The sequence below is a fragment of the Somniosus microcephalus genome, chromosome 2 (assembly GCF_052327205.1).
Source record: "Somniosus microcephalus isolate GS21.2 chromosome 2, FLI_Smic_1.0, whole genome shotgun sequence".
NCBI lineage: Eukaryota > Metazoa > Chordata > Chondrichthyes > Squaliformes > Somniosidae > Somniosus > Somniosus microcephalus.
The window spans coordinates 211382169-211403932 of record NC_140988.1 but is presented as its reverse complement, the minus strand read 5'-3'; the positions used below and the strand labels follow the sequence as shown (position 1 = coordinate 211403932).

The following is a 21764-nucleotide window of genomic DNA, read 5'->3' as shown; positions in this document are numbered from 1 at the left end:
CACCCCTGTGCTCACTGCCCCGTGTCCTAACTCGCACCAAGTCCCATCACCCATCGCCCCTGTGCTCACTGCCCCGTGTCCTAACTCGCACCGAGTCCCATCACCCATCACCCGTGCTCACTGCCCCGTGTCCTAACTCGCACCAAGTCCCATCACCCATCACCCCCTGTGCTCACTGCCCCGTGTCCTAACTCGCACCAAGTCCCATTCACCCATCACCCCTGTGCTCACTGCCCCGTGTTCTAACTCGCACCAAGTCCCATCACCCATCACCCGTGCTCACTGCCCCGTGTTCTAACTCGCACCAAGCCCCATTCACCCCTGTGCTCACTGCCCCGTGTCCTAACTCGCACCAAGTCCCATCACCCATCGCCCGTGCTCACTGCCCCGTGTCCTAACTCGCACCGAGTCCCATCACCCATCACCCGTGCTCACTGCCCCGTGTCCTAACTCGCACCAAGTCCCATCACCCATCACCCCCTGTGCTCACTGCCCCGTGTCCTAACTCGCACCAAGTCCCATCACCCATCACCCCTGTGCTCACTGCCCCGTGTCCTAACTCGCACCAAGTCCCATTCACCCATCACCCGTGCTCACTGCCCCGTGTCCTAACTCGCACCAAGTCCCATCACCCATCACCCCTGTGCTCACTGCCCCGTGTCCTAACTCGCACCAAGTCCCGTTCACCCATCACCCCTGTGCTCACTGCCCCGTGTCCTAACTCGCACCAAGTCCCATTCACCCATCACCCCTGTGCTCACTGCCCCGTGTCCTAACTCGCACCAAGTCCCGTTCACCCATCACCCCTGTGCTCACTGCCCCGTGTCCTAACTCGCACCAAGTCCCATTCACCCATCAGCCCCTGTGCTCACTGCCCCGTGTCCTAACTCGCACCAAGTCCCATTCACCCATCACCCCTGTGCTCACTGCCCCGTGTCCTAACTCGCACCAAGTCCCATTCACCCATCACCCCTGTGCTCACTGCCCCGTGTCCTAACTCGCACCAAGTCCCATCACCCATCACCCCTGTGCTCACTGCCCCGTGTCCTAACTCGCACCAAGTCCCATTCACCCATCACCCCTGTGCTCACTGCCCCGTGTCCTAACTCGCACCAAGTCCCATTCACCCATCAGCCCCTGTGCTCACTGCCCCGTGTCCTAACTCGCACCAAGTCCCATCACCCATCACCCCCTGTGCTCACTGCCCCGTGTCCTAACTCGCACCGAGTCCCATTCACCCATCAGCCCCTGTGCTCACTGCCCCGTGTCCTAACTCGCACCAAGTCCCATCACCCATCACCCCCTGTGCTCACTGCCCCGTGTCCTAACTCGCACCGAGTCCCATCACCCCTGTGCTCACTGCCCCGTGTCCTAACTCACACCAAGTCCCATTCACCCATCAGCCCCTGTGCTCACTGCCCCGTGTCCTAACTCGCACCAAGTCCCATCACCCATCACCCCCTGTGCTCACTGCCCCGTGTCCTAACTCGCACCGAGTCCCATCACCCCTGTGCTCACTGCCCCGTGTCCTAACTCGCACCGACCCATCACCCCTGTGCTCACTGCCCCGTGTCCTAACTCGCACCAAGTCCCATTCACCCATCACCCCTGTGCTCACTGCCCCGTGTCCTAACTCGCACCAAGTCCCATTCACCCATCACCCCTGTGCTCACTGCCCCGTGTCCTAACTCGCACCAAGTCCCATCACCCATCACCCCTGTGCTCACTGCCCCGTGTCCTAACTCGCACCGAGTCCCATTCACCCATCACCCCTGTGCTCACTGCCCCGTGTCCTAACTCGCACCAAGTCCCATTCACCCATCACCCCTGTGCTCACTGCCCCGTGTCTTAACTCGCACCAAGTCCCATCACCCATCACCCCCTGTGCTCACTGCCCCGTGTCCTAACTCGCACCAAGTCCCATTCACCCATCACCCCTGTGCTCACTGCCCCGTGTCCTAACTCGCACCAAGTCCCATTCACCCATCACCCCTGTGCTCACTGCCCCGTGTCTTAACTCGCACCAAGTCCCATTCACCCATCACCCCTGTGCTCACTGCCCCGTGTCCTAACTCACACCAAGTCCCATTCACCCATCACCCCTGTGCTCACTGCCCCGTGTTCTAACTCGCACCAAGTCCCATTCACCCATCACCCCTGTGCTCACTGCCCCGTGTCCTAACTCGCACCAAGTCCCATTCACCCATCACCCCTGTGCTCACTGCCCCGTGTCCTAACTTGCACCAAGTCCCATTCACCCATCACCCCTGTGCTCACTGCCCCGTGTCCTAACTCGCACCAAGTCCCATTCACCCATCACCCCTGTGCTCACTGCCCCGTGTCCTAACTCGCACCAAGTCCCATTCACCCATCACCCCTGTGCTCACTGCCCCGTGTCCTAACTCGTACCAAGTCCCATTCACCCATCGCCCCTGTGCTCACTGCCCCGTGTCCTAACTCACACCAAGTCCCATTCACCCATCACCCCTGTGCTCACTGCCCCGTGTCCTAACTCGTACCAAGTCCCATTCACCCATCGCCCCTGTGCTCACTGCCCCGTGTCCTAACTCACACCAAGTCCCATTCACCCATCAGCCCCTGTGCTCACTGCCCCGTGTCCTAACTCGCACCAAGTCCCATTCACCCATCACCCCTGTGCTCACTGCCCCGTGTCCTAACTCGCACCAAGTCCCATTCACCCATCACCCCTGTGCTCACTGCCCCGTGTCCTAACTCGCACCAAGTCCCATTCACCCATCACCCCTGTGCTTGGTGACCTACACTAGCCCCTGGTCAGGCAATGCCTCAAAATAACTCATCTAAATTAGAATTCTACAGATAATACAATAACAGATTCCAAAGTCACACAGATGACATTATTTAAATGAGTCCCACGTAAATTAAATTCCTGTTGAAAGAAAAGAAACTGAAATACACCCATTGGCTCCAAAATTCTCCAAATCAGGGACTGGAAAATGAAGCATAACCAAGATCCGTTGGAATTCTGTCCCATGTTTTCCAAGCAAAGCACAGGCTGATGTTCCCGGACATCAAGAGGGCTTTTAATGGGGACTTTCCAGGCCATCTCAGGAATTCCACCCTTGATACACTCTATAGGCCTCAATGGAACTCACGCCAACTGAGCCCTGCAAAAGGCTCCCAAACCCTTACCAGGGAAATGTAACTGATCTCAGAAGACATAGGCCCGTATTTTCCGATGCCTATGGGTGTGTACACACCTGTAGGGACCTCGCAAGTGCCGGTTTCAGGCATGCAAAGCGCATGCGCTGAAAAAGGCATTTCCGATCTGTCAAGAATCCTCTTGACAGATCGAGATCGCATGCCTGCCCTGGAGAAGGGCCTCTACGGGTGGAGAGTTCTGCAGAACCTCCGCCTGCTGAAATCCCTTAAAAATCTTACGCCTGGTAAAAGCAGGCATAAGACCATTTATAATTTAAAAATACTTTTAAAAAAGGTTTTTATTTTTAGCCCCGAAAAAAACTCAAAAATTAAATTTTTTGTTTAAAATATTTAATTTAATGTAATTTTAACTAATTTTAGAAATGTGATTTTTAAACAATTTATTTAATGTTTTGATGTGTTTTTGGAGTGATTTCCATTTATACTTTTGACAGGTCTATGCTGTCAAAAGTATGAAACATAGAAGATAGGAGCAGGAGTAGGCCATTCGGCCCCTCAAGCCTGCTCCGCCATTCAATGAGATCATGGCTGATCATCCAAACTCAGTACCCTGTCCCTGCCTTCTCCCCATATCCCTTGATCCCTTTAGCCTTAAGAAATATATCTAACTCCTTCTTGAATATATTTAATGAATTGGCCTCAACTGCCTTCTGTGGTAGAGAATTCCACAGGTTCACCACTCTCTGGGTGAAGAAATTCCTCCTCATCTCTGTCCAAATGACTTACCCCTTATCTTTAGACTGTGACCCCTGGTTCTGGACTCCCCCATCATCGGGAACATCCTTCCTGCATCTAGTCTGTCTAGTCCTGTTAGAATTTTATAAGTTTCAATGAGATCCCCTCTCATTCTTCTAAACTCCAGCGAGTATAAGCCCAATCGACCCAATCTCTCCTCATACGTCATTCCTGCCATCCCAGGTATCAGTCTGGTGAATCTTCACTGCACTCCCTCCATGGCAAGAACATCCTTCCTCAGATAAGGCGACCAAAACTGCACACAATACCCAAGGTATGGTCTCACCAAGGCCCTGTACAACTGCAGCAAGACATCCTTGTTCCTGTATTCGAATCCTCTCGCTACAAAGGCCAACATACCTTCCCTTCTCCCATTGGTTCCCCATGGCCCATGTGATCCCAGGGATGCTTGCGAACTGCATGCGCCCATGGGATACGTGGGCCCTGCGCATTTCGTTGTGGAGAGGCCCAGGAGCGGAAATGGTCGGACCTCTGGAGCCCTCAGGTAAGGGCATAGATTTTTTCCAGATCAGCGGCCTTTGCACGCAGGAAGTCACTGATCGTAAAATACGGGCCAATGATTACCTTCCCTGAGGCCTATTTGCTCCACTGAGATCAGATGAACCAAAGAGGAGGGATTTTTACGGGCCTTCTCTACACCGTCAAGTGGCATGACGCAAATCTGATATTTTACTGGCAGTTCGGGCTGGATGCCACTGATCCGGCCTTGCAAATGTGGGCAGCCTACCCCAGCCTTGCAGATAACCACATTCCCAGGATTTGGATCTCTGGCGTGAGGCTATGGCGGGCAGGGATTCCACTCTATCACACTTGCACCAGCGGAGCGGACACCCAGGAATTTTAGGTCCACTGGCCCAGAAATTCGGGTCTCCACGGGTGAGTACACACGGGGTACTCACCCGTAGGCCCAATGGAAGTGCCGGTTTCCTGCATGCACTGCACATGCGCGGGAAACTGGCAGTTCCGTTCCCCTGAAAGCAGGGGTTCAGAGGTTGAACGCGTGCGCGGGGGAGGCTGCGCATGCGCATCGAACTTCGTGTTTTTTTTTTTAACAGGTTTTCCCGTGAGGGTAAGCCTGCAGAAGTTAGAAATATAAAAAGCAGGCGTAAGGCCTGCTTTTTACAAGGTAAGTGGTGAATTAATTAAAATTAAAACATTTTTTCCCACAGGTTTATTATTTTTAAATACTTTAAAGCAAGGTAAGTTTATTTTTAGCCCCGTTAGAAAATAACATTATTTTTTTCAAAAATTTAAGTTATTGTTTAAAATAGTTATTTCATTTAATTTATAGTTTATTTTAAAAATGTGATTAAAAAAATTTTTTTTTTTTTGAAGATTTGGTGATGTTTTATAAGAAGAAGGGGCCGTAGTATTTATAAGTCTTGACAGCACTTCCGGTCAGACTTATGAATGGAGCATTCCCTGCTCCGATTGGCTCCCCATGGCCCACGTGATCCCAGGGGACGCATTGAACTAACTGCGCCCGAGATACGCAAGCACTGCGCGCTGGCAGCTGGACCAGGCCCCGGATCGGAATTCCACGCGGGCCCACAGCTCAACGGCTGGCGCGCTAGGTAAGTGCAGATCGGGGGCTTGCACCCGCGGGAAGCCCCCCGACCCGAATTTCTGGGCCATAATGTTTCTCACGCATCGAAGCTGTCATAGCCTAAGGGAAGTGAAGTCTGCCTCAATAATGAGACTCTTTTATTACATTCAGTGCATCTTAACGAGATGCTATTTACTTACGTTTGTTCTTGCATTCAGTACAAAGTGGTTTGAACTAGTGAGTAAACAGTTGTTTCTGCCCAAAATAAATGGAGCATTTAAGACGCTATAACCGACAACTTTGAAATTGACATTAATGCAAATGGTTATTGGTTAGCGCTTTTTGGCTGATATAAGTAAGTGTCCCTTTTAAACGTGGACGTTTTAAGTGGTGGGAGCTGTATAAACACATTTCAATATCATTCCTCTAGTGCCCATGTTAAAATCATCATTTATTATACATAGAATAGTCCCAGCACAGATCCCTGCAGTACACCACTGCCCACATCCTAGCAATTTGAAAACATCCATTTACCCCTACTCTTTGGGCATTTAGCTATCTACCTCTCTATCGAGGTGCTTACATTTCTTTAATTTATATGTCTTTTATTTAGCATCATCTACCACATTATAAAATTCAAATAAATTAGTCAAACACGACTCGCACTTTACAAATCCATGCAGATTATCCCTCATTAACCCTTGCCTTACTAGGTGTTCACTAACTTCACCCTGTTATTTGGACTCAGAGTTTACCCACAACTGAGGTATGACTAACAGATCTGCAATTTCCTTGCTTATTTATTTTCTGTGTTCTTGAACAGAGGAGTAACATTTGTCATCCTCCTTCGGCATAATTCCTATTTCCATAGATTTTTGGAGAGTTGTGCTTAGGTCCTATGTTATCTCATCCCAGCATCCTTAAGTATTCTGGGATAATTTTCTACTTTAAATCCTATTAACTTTTTCAATAGTGAGTTGTTCACTACTTATCTCCATTGTGGTTCTTTCACATACTTCTCGGGTACTCCTTCAGTCCCACTTTCAGTTTTCTGTGCAAAGACTAAGACAAAATCTGTCATTCTCCAAAATGGGTTCAAACGCATTTTTAATTATAGTAAACTTATCTTTTGCCTACTTGGTTGCACCCATCTCAAATCTGCTGACCTAGGAAGTAAACCTTCATGTACTTACTCGGGTGTACTGGCCACAAAGCATGAAGAATTTTCCAGCCAGGAAATGTTTCTTTTCACCTTCAAAGTACAATGCAATACTCTGATAGTCCTCGTTATTAGCATCAGAACCTGCAGAGAAGCACATGTAACCTTACATACTGGAATCTAATCTAAACTAACAATGCTTTGCTAAATTCCAGGAGAGAAAAGAGAACATACTTTTAATAAAAAACTTTAATTCATCTGAGGAAATAGCAAACAATTGAGTTTGCTGCAGTGGTTAATAAATGAGCAATGTAGATCAGATTAGTCCCAGGTTCAATCTTCACTCAGTGCTAAGTTAGATGATCTTCAGCCAAGGTTCCTGCTCCTAATTGCCACCCAGCAATCCAACAATCCCTGCTGAAAGTACATGTGTGAACCTAGATTTAGTAATAGGCAATAAGCCAGATTTAGTCAACAGCTTAACGGTGCGTGAACATTTATCTAACAGCGATCAAAGCATGATCGAGTTCAACGTAGTGTTTGAAAGGGAGAAACGCGAAACAGCTACTAAGATTCTAGATTTAGGTAAGGCCGACTTCAACAGAATGAGACAGAGACTGTCCACAGTAAACTGGGATAATCTGTTAATGGGTAAAATGATAGAAGATCAGTGGAAGGTGTTCAAAAATAATTCAATGTGACACAGAACCAGCTTATACCCCGGAGGGGCAAGAGCTCTACTTGCCAAAAGAACCAGCTATGGGCGACTAAAGAGGTAAGAGTACAAAAATGCAAAAAATAGCACAGATCCTGGTGAATGGGAAAGATAAAAAGAACAGTGAAGGGTGACAAAACAGGTAGTAAGAGCTACTAAAAGGGAGTATGAAAAGAAACTTGCAAGGGATATCAAAATCAACACAAATAAATGTTACAAGGGTGGTCAGGAGCAATACTGGCTCCTTGAAAATTGATATCGGTGGTATTGTCAATGATAATAAGGAAATGGCGGACATGTTGAATAATCACTTTGCGTCAGCATTTACAGTAGAGGAAGAGGATAGCATGCCGGAAATCCCAAAGAAAATATTGAATCAGGGACAGGGACTCAATAAAATTAATGTAAGCAAAATAACAATAATGAAGAAAATAGAGTCATAGAGTTATACAGCACAGAAAGAGGCCCTTCGGCCCATCGTGTCCACGCCGGCCATCAAGCCCTATCTATTCTAATCCCATTTTCCAGCACTTGGTCCGTAGCCTTGTACGCTATGGCGTTTCAAGTGCTCATCTAAATGCTTCTTGAATGTTGTGAGGGTTCCTGCCTCTACCACCCTTTCAGGCAGTGAGTTCCAGATTCCAACCACCCTCTGGGTGAAACAGTTTTTCCTCAAATCCCCTCTAAACCTCCTGCCCCTTACCTTGAAACTATGCTCCCTGGTTATTAACCCCTCTACAGAGGGGAAAAGTTCCTTTCTATCTATCCTATCTATGCCCCTCATAATTTTGTACACCTCAATCAGGTCCCCCCTCAGCCTTCTCTGCTCTAAGGAAAGCAACCCCAGCCTGTCCAGTCTCTCTTCATAGCTGAAGCGCTCCAGCCCAGGTAACATCCTGGTGAATCTCCTCTGCACCCTCTCCAATGCAATCACATCCATCCTATAGTATGGCGACCAGAACTACACCCAGTATTCCAGCTGCGGCCTAACTAGCGTTTTGTACAGCTCCATCATAACCTCCCTACTCTTATATTTTATGCCTTGGCTAACGAAGGCAAGTATCCCATTTGCCTTTTTAACCACCTTATCTACCTGTCCTGCTGCCTTCAGGGATCTATGTACATGCACACCAAGGTCCCTCTGATCCTCTGTCCTTCCTAGGGTCCTACCATTCATTGTGTATTCCCTTGCCTTGTTAGTCCACCCAAAATGCATCGCCTCACACTTTTCAGGGTTAAATTCCATTTGCTACTGTTCTGCCCATCTGACCAACCCGTCTATATCATCCTGTAGCCTGAGGCTTCCCTCCTCGCTATTTACCACTCCACCAATTTTCGTGTCATCTGCAAACTTACTGATCATACCTCCTACATTCATATCTAAATCATTAACGTACACTACAAACAGCAAAGGACCCAGCACCGATCCCTGCGGTACACCACTGGACACAGATTTCCAGTCACAAAAACAACCTTCGAGCATCACCCTCTGCCTCCTGCCACTAAACCAATTTTGGATCCAATGTGCCAAATTGCCCTGGATCCCATGGGCTCTTACCTTCTTGACCAGTCTCCCATGCGGGACTGTGTCAAAAGCCTTACTGAAGTCCATGTAGACTACATCAACTGCACTACCCTCATTCACACACCTAGTCACCCCCTCGAAAAATTCAATCAAATTGGTTAGACATGATCTCCCCCTGACAAAGCTATGCTGACTATCCTTGATTAATCCTTGCCTCTCCAAGTGGAGACTAATTTTGTCCCTCAGAATTTTTTTCCAATAATTTCCCTACCACTGATGTTAGGCTCACTGGCCTGTAATTCCCTGGTTTATCCCTACTACCCTTCTTGAATAATGGTACTACGTTAGCTGTCCTCCAGTCTTCTGGCACCTCCCCTGTGGCCAGGGAGGTTCTGAAAATTTGTGCCAGAGCCCCTGCAATCTCCTCCCTTGCCTCACACAGCAGCCTGGGATACATCTCGTCTGGGCCTGGGGATTTATCCACTTTTAAGCCCACTAAAACCACTAGTACCTCCTCCCTCTCAAAACTAATTTGTTCAAGCCTGATTTCTATGCCTACATCGTCCTTCTCCATAGTGAACACAGATGCAAAATATTCATTTAAAACCTCACCTACATCTTCAGGCTCTTCACACAGATTGCCACTTTGGTCCCTAATGGGCACTAAAGAGAGACAAATCCCCAGGACAAGATGGTTTCTATCCCAGGGTTTTAAAGGAAGTAGGTGAGCATATTGCAGATGCCCTAACTATAATCTTCCAAAGTTCTCTCGATTCAGAAACCATCCCTTTAGATTGGAAAACTGCGCATGTCACTACACTATTTAAGAATGGCGAGAGAGAGAAACCAGGGAATTATAGACCAGTTAGCCTAACATCTGTTGTCGGGAAATTACAAGAGTCTATAATTAAGGATAGGGTGACTGAACACCTTGAAAATTTTCAGCTGATCAGAGAGCAAACATGGATTTGTGAAAGGTCGTCTTCTTCTTCTTAGGCAGTCCCTCAGAACCGAGGATGACTTACTTCCACATTAAAAATGAGTTCTCAGGTGACTGATGAGTCCAATGCGGGACCTACAGTCTCTGTCAAAATCAAATCAAATCAACTTTTATTGTCATTGTTAGTGCACAAGTGCAGTACAACGAAATGTAGGCTTGCGTGGGGCAGACGGTGGTTGAAGGGGCGAGTGGGTGGGGTACTTGGGTTGACGTGCACTCCTTGCGCTTGGCTTCCGCTTGCTCCTGGCGAAGAGACTCGAGGTGTTCGGCACCTTCCCGGATGCTTCTCCTCCACTTTGTGCTGTCTTGGGCCAGGGATTCCCAGGTGTCAGTTGGGATGTTGCACTTCTTCAAGGAGGCTTTGAGGTGTCCTTGAAGCGTTTCCTCTGCCCACCTGGGGCTCTCTTGCCGTGTCGGAGCTCAGAGTAGAGCGCTTGTTTTGGGAGTCTCGTATCGGGCATGCGGACGATGTGACCCGTCCATCAGAGCTGATCGAGCGTGGTTAAAGCTTCGATGCTGGGGATGTTGGCCTGACCGAGAACACTGACGTTGGTGCGCCTATCCTGCCAATGGATTCGCAGGATCTTGCGGAGGCAGCGTTGGCGGTACCTCTCCAGTGCTTTGAGGTGCCTGCTGTGCATGGTCCATGTCCCAGCCCGGCATGAGGTTGAAAAGGCCATCCGACAACTGAAGAAGAACAAGGCCTCAGGAGCAGATGGAATCCTTGCCGAGGCACTAAAGCATAGCGGAGAAGCACTACTGGTGCGAATTCATGAACTCATTTCTCTTATCTGGAAGGAGGAGTGCATGCCAGGGGATCTCAGAGATGCCATAATTGTGACCATCTTCAAGAAAGGTGACAAGTCCAATTGTGGTAATTACAGAGTAGTTTTCCTGCTGTTTGCCACAGGGAACGTCATCACGAGAATCCTCCTCAATCGCCTTCTCCCAGTGGCCAAAGAGCTCCTCCCAGAGTCGCAATGCGGATTCCGCTCACGAAGGGGCACAATGGACATGATCTTCACTGCGCGTCAATTACAAGAGATATTTGTGAAAGGTAGGTCATGCCTGACAAACCTGATTGAATTTTTTGAAGAGGTGACTAAAGTAGTGGACAGGGGAATGTCTATGGGTGTTATTTATATGGACTTCCAGAAGGCATTTGATAAAAGTCCCTCATAAGAGACTGTTAACTAAGGTAGACACCCACAGAATTCAAGGCAAATTATTGACCTGGTTAGGAAATTGGCTGAGCGGCAGGAGACAGAGAGTAGGGGATAATGGGCAGGTACTCTAATTGGCAGGATGTGACTCATGATATCCTGCAGGGATCTGTGTTGGGGCCTCAACTATTCACAGTATTTATTAACGACTTAGATGATAGCATAGAAAGCCACATATTCAAATTTGCCAATGACACAAAGATAGGCAGCATTGTAAGCAGTGTAGATGAAAGCATAAAATTACAAAGAGATATTGATAGATTAAGTGATTAGGCAAAACTGTGGCAAATGGATTTCAATGTAGGCAAATGTGAGGTCATCCACTTTGGACCTAAAAAGGACAGAGCAGGGTACTTTCTAAATGGTAAAAAGCTAAAAGCAGTGGCGGTCCAAAGAAACTCGGGGGTCCAGGTACATAGATCATTAAAATGTCATGAACAGGCACAGAAAATAATCAAAAAGGCTAATGGAATGCTGGCCTTTATATCAAGATGACTAGAATACAAGGGTGTAAAAGTTATGCTGCAGCTATACAAAGCCCTGGTTAGACTACTCCTGGAGTACTGTGAGCAGTTCTGGGCACCACACCGTAGGAAGGATATATTAGCCATGGCGAGAGTGCAGCGTAGGTTTACCAGAATAATACCAGGACTCCAAGGGTTAAATTACGAGGAGAGATTACATTAATTAGGGTTGTATTCCCTGGAATTTAGAAGGTTAAGGGGTGATTTGATCAAAGTTTTCAAGATATTAAAGGGAAGATAGGGTAGGTAGAGAGAAACTATTTTTGCTGGTTGGGGAGTATAGGACTGGGGTGGGGGCATAGTCTGAAAATTAGAGCCAAACCTTTCAGGAGTGAAATTAGGAAACACTTCTACACACAAAGAGTGGTAGAAGTTTGGAACTCTCTTCCGCTAATGGCAATTGATGCCAGATCAATTGTTAATTTTAAATCTGAGATTGATAGATTTTTGTTAACCAAAGGTATTAAGGGTCAAAGGTGGGTATATGGAGTTAGGTCACAGATCAGCCATGATCTCATTGAATGGCGGAGCAGGCTCGGGGGGCTAAATGTCTTACTGCTGTCCCTATATGAGGGTGAGGTATCAGAGAACCCTGGTCCTGGTGAGGAAATTAGGAGAAAAAAAGATGGAAGAAAGCAAAGAAAACCTAGAGATGTAGACAAAATCACAAATGGTCGAAGGGAAAGGAAAACTTCATTGCTATGTCTGATGTTTTGGCTGAGAATTTTACTGAAAACTGCTGCAAACGCAAACCCTAAGAGTTTGTGCTGTATGTGTTGTTTTCAACCCAGCTCCTCCTCTCCCAAACGTGGGCTTACCAATGATGTCAGCATAGACTTCCATTTGATTATGTTGCTGTGCGAGCTGAAAGGCTTCATCATTACACTTAGACATCACCAGGAATTGGATGGCAGAGCCATAGTCACCAAGATGCAGGAAGAACCTAAAAAGAAACAAAAACATCCTCATTTATATTATAACATTAATTTATAAACAACACAATTTTATAGCTCAAGGAAGCCTAAGTTTTTGTTTATGTAGGGTCAATGTTTTAAAGTTATAAAGTGTTGATTATAGCATAGCATATAACTGGTCAACAAATGCAATTGCAGTTAGAAAGGAAAAATGAACTACCATTTACATAATACCTTTCACATTCTCAGGATATCCCAAATTAACTACTTTTGAAGTGTAGGCACTTGTTTTGTAGCTAAATGTGACAGTCAATTTGAATACAACATAAACAGCATATTAGATAATCTGTTTTGATGATGTTGGTTGAGGGAAGAATGTTGACCAGGACAGCTGGAAAACTTGAATAGTAATGTGAGATATTTTACACCCACCTGAACAGGTAGACAGGGCCTGGTTTAACCTCTTGACAATGCACTAATCCCTCAGTACTGCACTAAAGTGTTGAGATTGCATGCTCAAGTTCTGCAATAAAGCTTGAATCCATGAGCCTCAGAGGCCAGATTGTTTCCACTGAGACAAGAAGACAAGGTGACACTTCGTTGTTCGTTATATGCAGTGACTAGTGTGATGTGCATGACTAAATCGGTTTTATTTTAGAAATCTATTAGGACACAATAATCCTAGAGTTGCGCATGTGCAGGTAATTATAGTTGATTAAACCAGCCTGTGTACCTGGCTACCATTTTGGCCCCATCAATTGACTGGGTTTCTCGGATGATACGAACAGCTTCTTCTGGATTATTGAGGTGATCCAACTGAATTCGAATCATACTGTCCCAATCTTTGGCATTTTCATAAGCCACTGCAGCTTCTCTATATCTATAAAGCAGTCACAAAAAAAGCAGTTTAAAATGTAAATTCCCCAAATCAAGACACATTAACCTTGGCAACCAGATCCAAAAATGAAGACTGGATATTAAAACATTTAGTACCAATTCGATTCACTCCCCATGATATCAAGAAATGGCCGAGTACACTGGACACAGCAAAGGCTACGGGTCCTGACAACATTCCAGCTATAGTGCTGAAAACCTGTGCACCAGAACTAGCCAAGCTATTCTAGTATAGCTACAACACTGGCATCTACCTGACAATGTGGAAAATTACCCAGGTATGTCCTATCCACAAAAAACAGGACAAATCCAACCCGGCAAATTACCATCCTATTAGCCTGCTCTCAATCATCAGCAAAGTGATGGATGGAGTTGTCAACAGTGCTGTCAAGCAGCACTTGCTCAGCAGTAACCTGCTCACCGATGCTAAGTTTGGGTTCTGGCAGGACCACTCAGCTCCAGACCTCATTACAGCCTGGGTCCAAACAGGGACAAAAAAGCTGAATTCCAGAGGTGAGTTGAGAGTGACTGCCCTTGACATCAAGGCAGCATTCGACCAAGTGTGGCACCAAAGAGCCCTAGTAAAGCTAATGTTTATGACCTTCTGGCTACTGCTTTTGGACATCAGTCTAAATGACGTGAGGCAGTGACAACCTCTTGAAATGTATCTTTTTACACACCGGCGGCAGCAGCGAGAGTGGCCCTGGGTGGAGACTGAGCGCAGAGGCCGAGGAGTTAAAGAGTGGGGAGCGAGAGGGGCCGAAACACACCGGCGGCAGCAGCCCTAAGTGGAGACTGAGCGCGGAGGCCGAGGAGCTAAAGAGTGGGGAGCGAGAGCGGCCCAGACACACTGGCGGCAGCAGAGAGGAGTAAAAAGTAATTGAAGTGTGATGTCACCAGAAAGCAGGTAAGTGATTGGTTGGTGAGTATTTCTCTCTTTTTTCCAAACTTAATTTTTGTGGTTTATAGCTTCTAGGGTCTCTGTTGTGCAGCGGGGAGTGGTAGTAAACAAGGGCCCTTGAGTATATCATTTAATTATAGTGTAATTAGTGGTATTGATTTGATTTAATTTAATTTGAATTAATTAAAGGGTAAGTCATGGCAGCACAGCTCGGTCCCGTGGCATGCTCCTCCTGCACTATGTGAGAAATCAGGGACACTTCTTGTGTCCCTGGCGACCATGTGTGCGGGAAGTGTATCCAGCTGCAGCTACTGACAGACCGCATTGCGGCGCTGGAGCTGCGAATGGATACATACTGGAGCATTCATGATGCTGAGGACATCATGGATAGCACGTTTAGGGAGTTGGTCACACCGCAGGTAAAGGCTGCACAGGCAGGAAGGGAATGGGTGACCACCAGGCAGAGTAGTAGGCGCAGGCAGGTAGTGCAGGGGTCCCCTGTGGCCATCCCCCTTTCAAACAGATATACCACTTTGGATATTGTTGAGGGAGATGGCTTATCGGAGGAAGGTAGCAGCAGCCAACTTCCTGCCACCATGGGTGGTCCTGTTGCACAGGACGGGAGGAAAAAGAGCAGGAGAGCTATAGTGATGGGGGATTCTATTGTAAGGGGAATAGATAGGTGTTTCTGCGGTCGCAAACGAGACTCCAGGATGGTATGTTGCCTCCCTGGTGCAAGGGTCAAGGATGTCTCGGAGCGGCTGCAGGGCATTCTGGAGGGGGAGGGTGAACAGCCAGTTGTCGTGGTGCATATAGGTACCAACGATATAGCTAAAAAACGGGATGAGGTCCTAATAGCTGAATATAGGGAGTTAGGAGGTAAATTAAAAAATAGGACCTCAAAGGTAGTAATCTCAGGATTGCTACCAGTGCCACGTGCTAGTCAGAGTAGAAATAGAAAGATATTTCAGATGAATACGTGGCTAGAGGAATGGTGCAAGGGGGAGGGATTCAAATTCCTGGGACATTGGAACCGGTTCTAGGGGAGGTGGGACCAGTACAAACTGGACGGGTTGCACCTGGGTGGGACTAGAACCAATGTCCTAGGGGGAGTGTTTGCTAGTGCTGTTGGGGAGGGTTTAAACTAAAATGGCAGGGGGTTGGGAACCTGTGCAGGGAGACAGAGGAAAGGGAAGCAAGGATAGAAACAAAAGACAGGAAGGAGAAAAGCAAAAGTGGAAGGCAGAGAAATCAAGGGTGTAAATCAAACAGGGCCACAGTAAATAATAATTCTAAAAGGACTAAGAGTGTTAAAAAATCAAGCCTGAAGGCTTTGTGTCTTAATGCAAGGAGCATTCGTAATAAAGTGGATGAATTAGCTGCGCAAATAGATGTAAACGGTTATGATATAATTGGGATTACGGAGACATGGCTCCAGGGTGACCAAGACTGGGACTTCAACATCCAGGGGTATTCAATATTCAGGAAGGACAGGAAAAAAGGAAAAGGAGGTGGGGTAGCATTGCTGGTTAAAGAGGAGATGAACACAATAGTAAGGAAGGATATTAGCTCTGATGATGTGGAATCTATGTGGGCAGAGCTGAGAAATACCAAGGTGCAGAAAACGTTAGTGGGAATTGTATACAGACCCCCAAACAGTAATGCTGAGGTTGGGGATGGCATTAAACAGGAAGTTAGAGACGCGTGCAATAAGGGCACAGCAGTTATCATGGGTGACTTTAACCTACATATAGATTGGGCTAACCAAATTAGTAACAATACTGTGGAGGAGGAATTCCTAGAGTGTATACGGGATGGTTTCCTGGACCAATATGTCGAGGAACCAACTAGAGATCAGGCCATCTTAGACTGGGTATTATGTAATGAGAAAGGATTAATTAGCAATCGTGTTGTGCGAGGCCCCTTGGGGAGGAGCGATCATAATATGATAGAATGCTTCATTAAAATGGAGAGTGAAGTAGTTGACTCAGAGACTAGGATCCTGAATTTAAATAAAGGAAACTACGATGGTATGAGGCACGAGTTGGCTATGATGGATTGGGGAACGTTACTTAAAGGGTTGACGGTGGATAGGCAATGGCAAACATTTAAAGATCGCATGGATGAACTACAGAATTTGTTCATCCCTGTTTGGCATAAAAGTAAAACAAAAAAGGTGATTCAACCGTGGTTAACGAGGGAAATTAGGGATAGCATCAGATCCAAGGAGAGGACATATAATTTGGCCAGAAAAAGCAGCAAACTTGAGGATTGGGAGCAGTTTAGGATTCAGCAAAGGAGGACAAAGGGATTAATTAAGAGGGGGAAAATAGGTTATGAGAGTAAGCTTTCAGGGAACATAAAAACTGACTGTAAAAGCTTCTATAGATATGTGAAGAGAAAAAGATTGGTGAAGTCAAACCAATTAAATACATACTTTGGTTCTGTCTTCACAAAGGAGGACACAAATAACCTCCCAGAGATGTCGGGGAACATAGGGTCTAATGAGAGGGAGGAATTGAATGAAATCAGTATTTGTAGGGAAATGGTGTTAGGGAAATTGATGGGATTGAAGGCCGATAAATCCCCAGGGCCTGATAATCTACATCCTAGGGTACTTAAGGAAGTGGCCCTAGAAATAGTAGGTGCATTGCTGGTCATCTTCCAAAATTCTATAGACTCTGGAACAGTTCCCATGGATTGGAGGATAGCTAATGTAACCCCACTATTTAAAAAGGGTGGTAGAGAGAAAACGGGGAATTATAGACCAGTAAGCCTGACATCGGTAGTGGGGAAAATGCTAAAGTCCATTATAAAAGAGGTAATAGCAGAGCACTTGGAAAACAGTGACAGGATCGGACAAAGTCAACATGGCTTTACAAAAGGTAAATCATGCTTGACTAATCTACTGGAATTTTTTGAGGATGTAACTGGTAGAATAGATAAGGGAGAACCAGTGGATGTGGTGTATCTGGACTTTCAGAAGACTTTTGATAAGGTCCCACATAAGAGATTAGCGTACAAAGTTAACACATGGGATTGGGGGTAAGGTACTGTCTTGGATAGAGAACTGGTTGGCAGACAGGAAGCAAAGAATTGGAATAAGCGGGTCTTTTTCCCCCGAGTGGCAGACAGTGACTAGTGGGGTACCGCAGAGATCGGTGCTAGGACCCCAGCTATTCACAATATATATATATAAATGATCTAGACAAGGGAACTAGATGTAATATCTCCAAGTTTGCAGACGACACAAAGCTGGGTGGGCGTGTGTGCTGTGAGGAGGATGCAGAGAAACTCCAGTATGATTTGGAGAGGTTGGGTGATTGGGCAGATGCATGGCAAATGCAGTATAATGTGGATAAATGCGAGGTTATCCACTTCGGTGGCAAATACAGGAAGACAGATTATTATCTGAACGGCAATAGATTGGGAAAAGGGGAAGTGCAACGAGACCTGGGTGTCCTTGTGCACCAGTCGCTGAAGGTAAGCATGCAGGTGCAGCAGGCGGTTAAGAAGGCAAATGGTATGTTGGCCTTCATAGCGAGAGGATTCGAGTACAGGAGCAAGGATGTCTTGCTGCAGTTGTACAGGGCCTTGGTGAGACCACACCTTGAGTATTGTGTGCAGTTTTGGTCGCCTTATCTGAGGAAGGATGTTCTTACCATGGAGAGAGTGCAGCGAAGATTTACCAGACTGATACCTGGGATGGCAGGAATGACGTATGAGGAGAGATTGGGTCGATTAGGCTTATATTCGCTAGAGTTTAGAGGAATGAGAGGGGATCTCATTGAAAGTTATAAAATTCTAACAGGACTAGACAGACTAGATGCAGGAAGGATGTTCCCGATGGTGGTGGAGTCCAGAACCAGGGGTCACAGTGTAAGAATAAGGGGTAAGCCATTAAGGACTGAGATGAGGAGGAATTTCTTCACCCAGAGAGTGGTGAACCTATGGAATTCTCTGCCACACAGGGCAGTTGAGGCCAATTTATTAAATATATTCAAGAAGGAGTTGGATATATTTCTGGAGGCTAAAGGGATATGGGGAGAAAGCAGGGACAGGGTACTGAATTTGTATGATCAGCCATGATCTCATTAAATGGCGGAAGGGGCTCGAGGGGCCGAATGGCCTACTCCTGCTCCTATCTTCTATGTTTCTATGTTTAAAGTGCCCTAAGATCCAGCACAGACTGAAATCTTCCAAATTTCCTGGCAACCATGAAGTATTGTAAGTAAAACCCATCCCTTTCTTGAACCAGCTCAATTGTCAGAGATGATCTGGGCTGCTGGTGTATCTACTAGTTGAGGGTCTCTCAGATGATTTGATGAAACTATTCTGCAAAAACACAGGATGCCGCCTTAAAAATCTTGATGTGTTATCCTTTCCCAGTTGATGGATGCTGGGTCAACTGAAATTTTCAAGACAGAGCGATATATTTTTGTTTTACAAGGGTTTCAAGAGATATGGAGCAAAGATGTATAAATAGAGTTGAGATACAGATCAGCTATGATCTGATTGAATGGCAGAATAGGCTCGAGGGGCTGACAAGTCTACTCCGATTCCTATGTTCCTATTACCTACTGTAATTCTATTCCAGTTGTACAAGACTGTACCTGCCATCAGCTTCTTTGGCCTTTGCATACTGCAGGTGTATCTTGGGAGATGTTACATGAGGAAGAAGCTCTCCAACTTTTGCCCTGGGTTAAAAAAAAATTCTCTAAATGTCTGTGTCTGACAGAAATGTTTTCTCATTAGAAGCATGAAAAACAATAATTATGCAATACAATATGCAAACATTAGAATCATTTTTAAAAATCAACCACACGTTTGATCTACCAACCCGACAGTACACACTTTTGTGTTCTAATCAAGGCTACTTTATAAAAAATGTATGAATTGCTTATAATTTCACAAGTGAAGTGACTGTTAAACTTTGGGCTTTCTCCCAACACTTTTGTGTTTACATAAGAAATAGGAGCATAAGAACATAAGAAATAGGAGTAGGAGTAGGCCATTCAATAAGATCATGGCTGATCTTCCACCTCAACTCCACTTTCCTGCACTATCCCCATATCCCTTGATTCCCTTAATATCCAAAAATCTATCGATCTCTGTCTTGAATATACTCAGCGACTGAGCCTCCACTGTCCTCTGGGGTAGAGAATTCCAAGGATTCACCACGCTCTGAGTGAAGAAATTTCTCCTAATTTCAGTCCTAAATCGCTGACCCCTTATTCTGAGACTGTGACCCCTGGTTCTAGACTCCCCAGCCAGGGGAAACATCCTCCTCCCTGCATCTACCCTATCAAGCCCTGTAAGAATTTTGTATGTTTCAATGAGATCACCTCTCATTCTTCTAAACTCTGGAGAATATAGGCCTAGTCCACTCAATCTCTCCTCATAGGACAATCCTCCCCATCCCAGGAATCAGTCTGGTGGACCTTTGTTGCACTCCCTCTATGGCAAGTATATCCTTTCTTAGGTAAGGAGCCCAAAACTGTACACAATACTCCAGGTGTGGTCTCACCAGGGCCCTATATAACTGCAGTAAGACGTCTTTACTCTTGTCCTCTTGTAATAAAGGCCAACATACCATTTGCTATCCTAATTGCTTGCTGTACCTGCATGTTAACTTTCAGTGATTCGTGTATAAGGACACCCAGGTCCCTCCGAACACCAACATTTCCCAATCTCTCACCATTTAAAAAATACTCTGCTTTTCTATTTTTCCTACCAAAGTGGATAACTTCACATTTCTCCACATTATATTCCATTTGCCATGTGATCTCACTTAGCCTGTCTATATCCCCTTGAAGCCTCTTTGCGTCCTCATCACAACTTAAATTTCCACCTAGTTTTGTATCATCAGCAAACTTGCATAGAAACATAGAAGATAGGAGCAGGAATAGGCCATTCGGCCCCTCGAGCCTGCTTCACCATTCAATGCACCACATCCACTGGTTCTCCCTTATCTATTTTACCAGTTACATCCTCAAAAAATTCCATATATTACATTTGGTCCCCTCATCCGAATCATTGATGTAGATTGTGAATAGCTGAGGCCCAAGCACTGATCCTTGCGGTACCCCACTAGTTACAACCTGCCAACCTGAAAATGACCCGTTTATTCCTACTGTTTTTTGTCCATTAACCAATCCTCAATCCATGCTAATATATTACACCCAATCCCACGAGCCCTAATTTTGTGTAATCACCTCTTGTGTGGCACCTTATTGAATGCCTTCTGAAAATAATTAGCTTGTAATCCCTGTGTGCCATTAAGAAATATAGGAGGCGAAATTGGGCTCGGTAGCTCCCATTTTTCAGGTGCTACGAGGCACCTTAAGGTTCCAAAATGCCATCTGCAGCATGTGCGCACTTCTGACATGAAGTGCGCAGGACGCCATATTGGTAAAGGGGTTAGCGCGCACGCACCCAATGTCTCCCGGCAACATGCAGACAGATCATTGTGTCAATAATTTGATGCCAGCGCTGCCATTTTGGAGCTCCACGCTCCAGCCTATGTCCTCTCTTAACCTTGCACAGCTGAACACGACATTAAGCAGCATGAAGGACCCCCCACCAGTGCTATTTAAAGGGATCATCAACTACTTGTAGGTTAGTTGCTGGTTTATTTCTTCTGTTTTTTTCTGCAATTCTACAAGTTTTTGGTGCTTTCAATAGTGTACAAGGAGTGGTGTGGCAGGTGCTGAAGTACCTTTTGCTGATTAAAGGCTTCTGCACGGACCAGTTGCTCCCAGACATGGGTGAACTAGTAGGCCTTCCTCTTGGCATTGAGCATGACTGGGAAAATCAAGAGAGGCCACGCAGAGCAGGAAAAGCTGCTAGAAGAGGGAGGAAGAGGAGCGGCAGAATGGCTCTCAGCAGGAGGCCATATCCGCAGAGGGTGTTTAGGGAGCAATTCTCCTACCTGAACTTTAGCCACGACCAATGCTTGAGACGTCTGCGCTTCACAAAAAAGATCATCACTGAAATCTGCCACCTGCTGCAGCCACAACTCCAACCTCAGAGCAGGACAAGGACCGCATTGCCTGTGGCTGTCAAGGTGACTGTGGCTCTGAACATTTATGTACTGGCTCCTTCAAAGCTGCTGCTGGAGATATAAACAACATCTCTAAGTTTGCAGCGCACTGCTGCATATGGGAGGTCACTGAGGCTCTCTATGCAAAGCGAGTTAACTTCATTTCATTCCCTCTAACCAGAGAGAAGCATGCGGAGCAAGCATGAGGGTTTGCAAGGATTGCAGGCTTCCCCAATGGTGCAGTGTGCCATCGACTGCAAGCAAATTGTGCCTCATGCCAACTCTGCCATGTACCGGAACCGTAAGAGATTCCACTCCCTTAGTGTGCAGCTGATGTGTGACCACAGGCAGCGCATCACGCAGG

General features: G+C 46.3%; 1 protein-coding gene across 1 annotated transcript in view; it reads right to left on the bottom strand.

The window, feature by feature from the left end:
- Positions 1-21764, bottom strand: part of wdr19 (WD repeat domain 19) — a 103142-nt gene that overhangs the window by 24315 nt on the left and 57063 nt on the right. The window contains exons 11-14 of the mRNA XM_085968740.1: positions 18972-19055; positions 13297-13443; positions 12468-12592; positions 6697-6806 (exon numbers count right to left, since the gene is read on the bottom strand). Of these exons, the coding sequence (XP_085824866.1) occupies positions 6697-6806; positions 12468-12592; positions 13297-13443; positions 18972-19055 (466 nt within the window). The remainder of the gene's footprint in view (positions 1-6696; positions 6807-12467; positions 12593-13296; positions 13444-18971; positions 19056-21764) is intronic.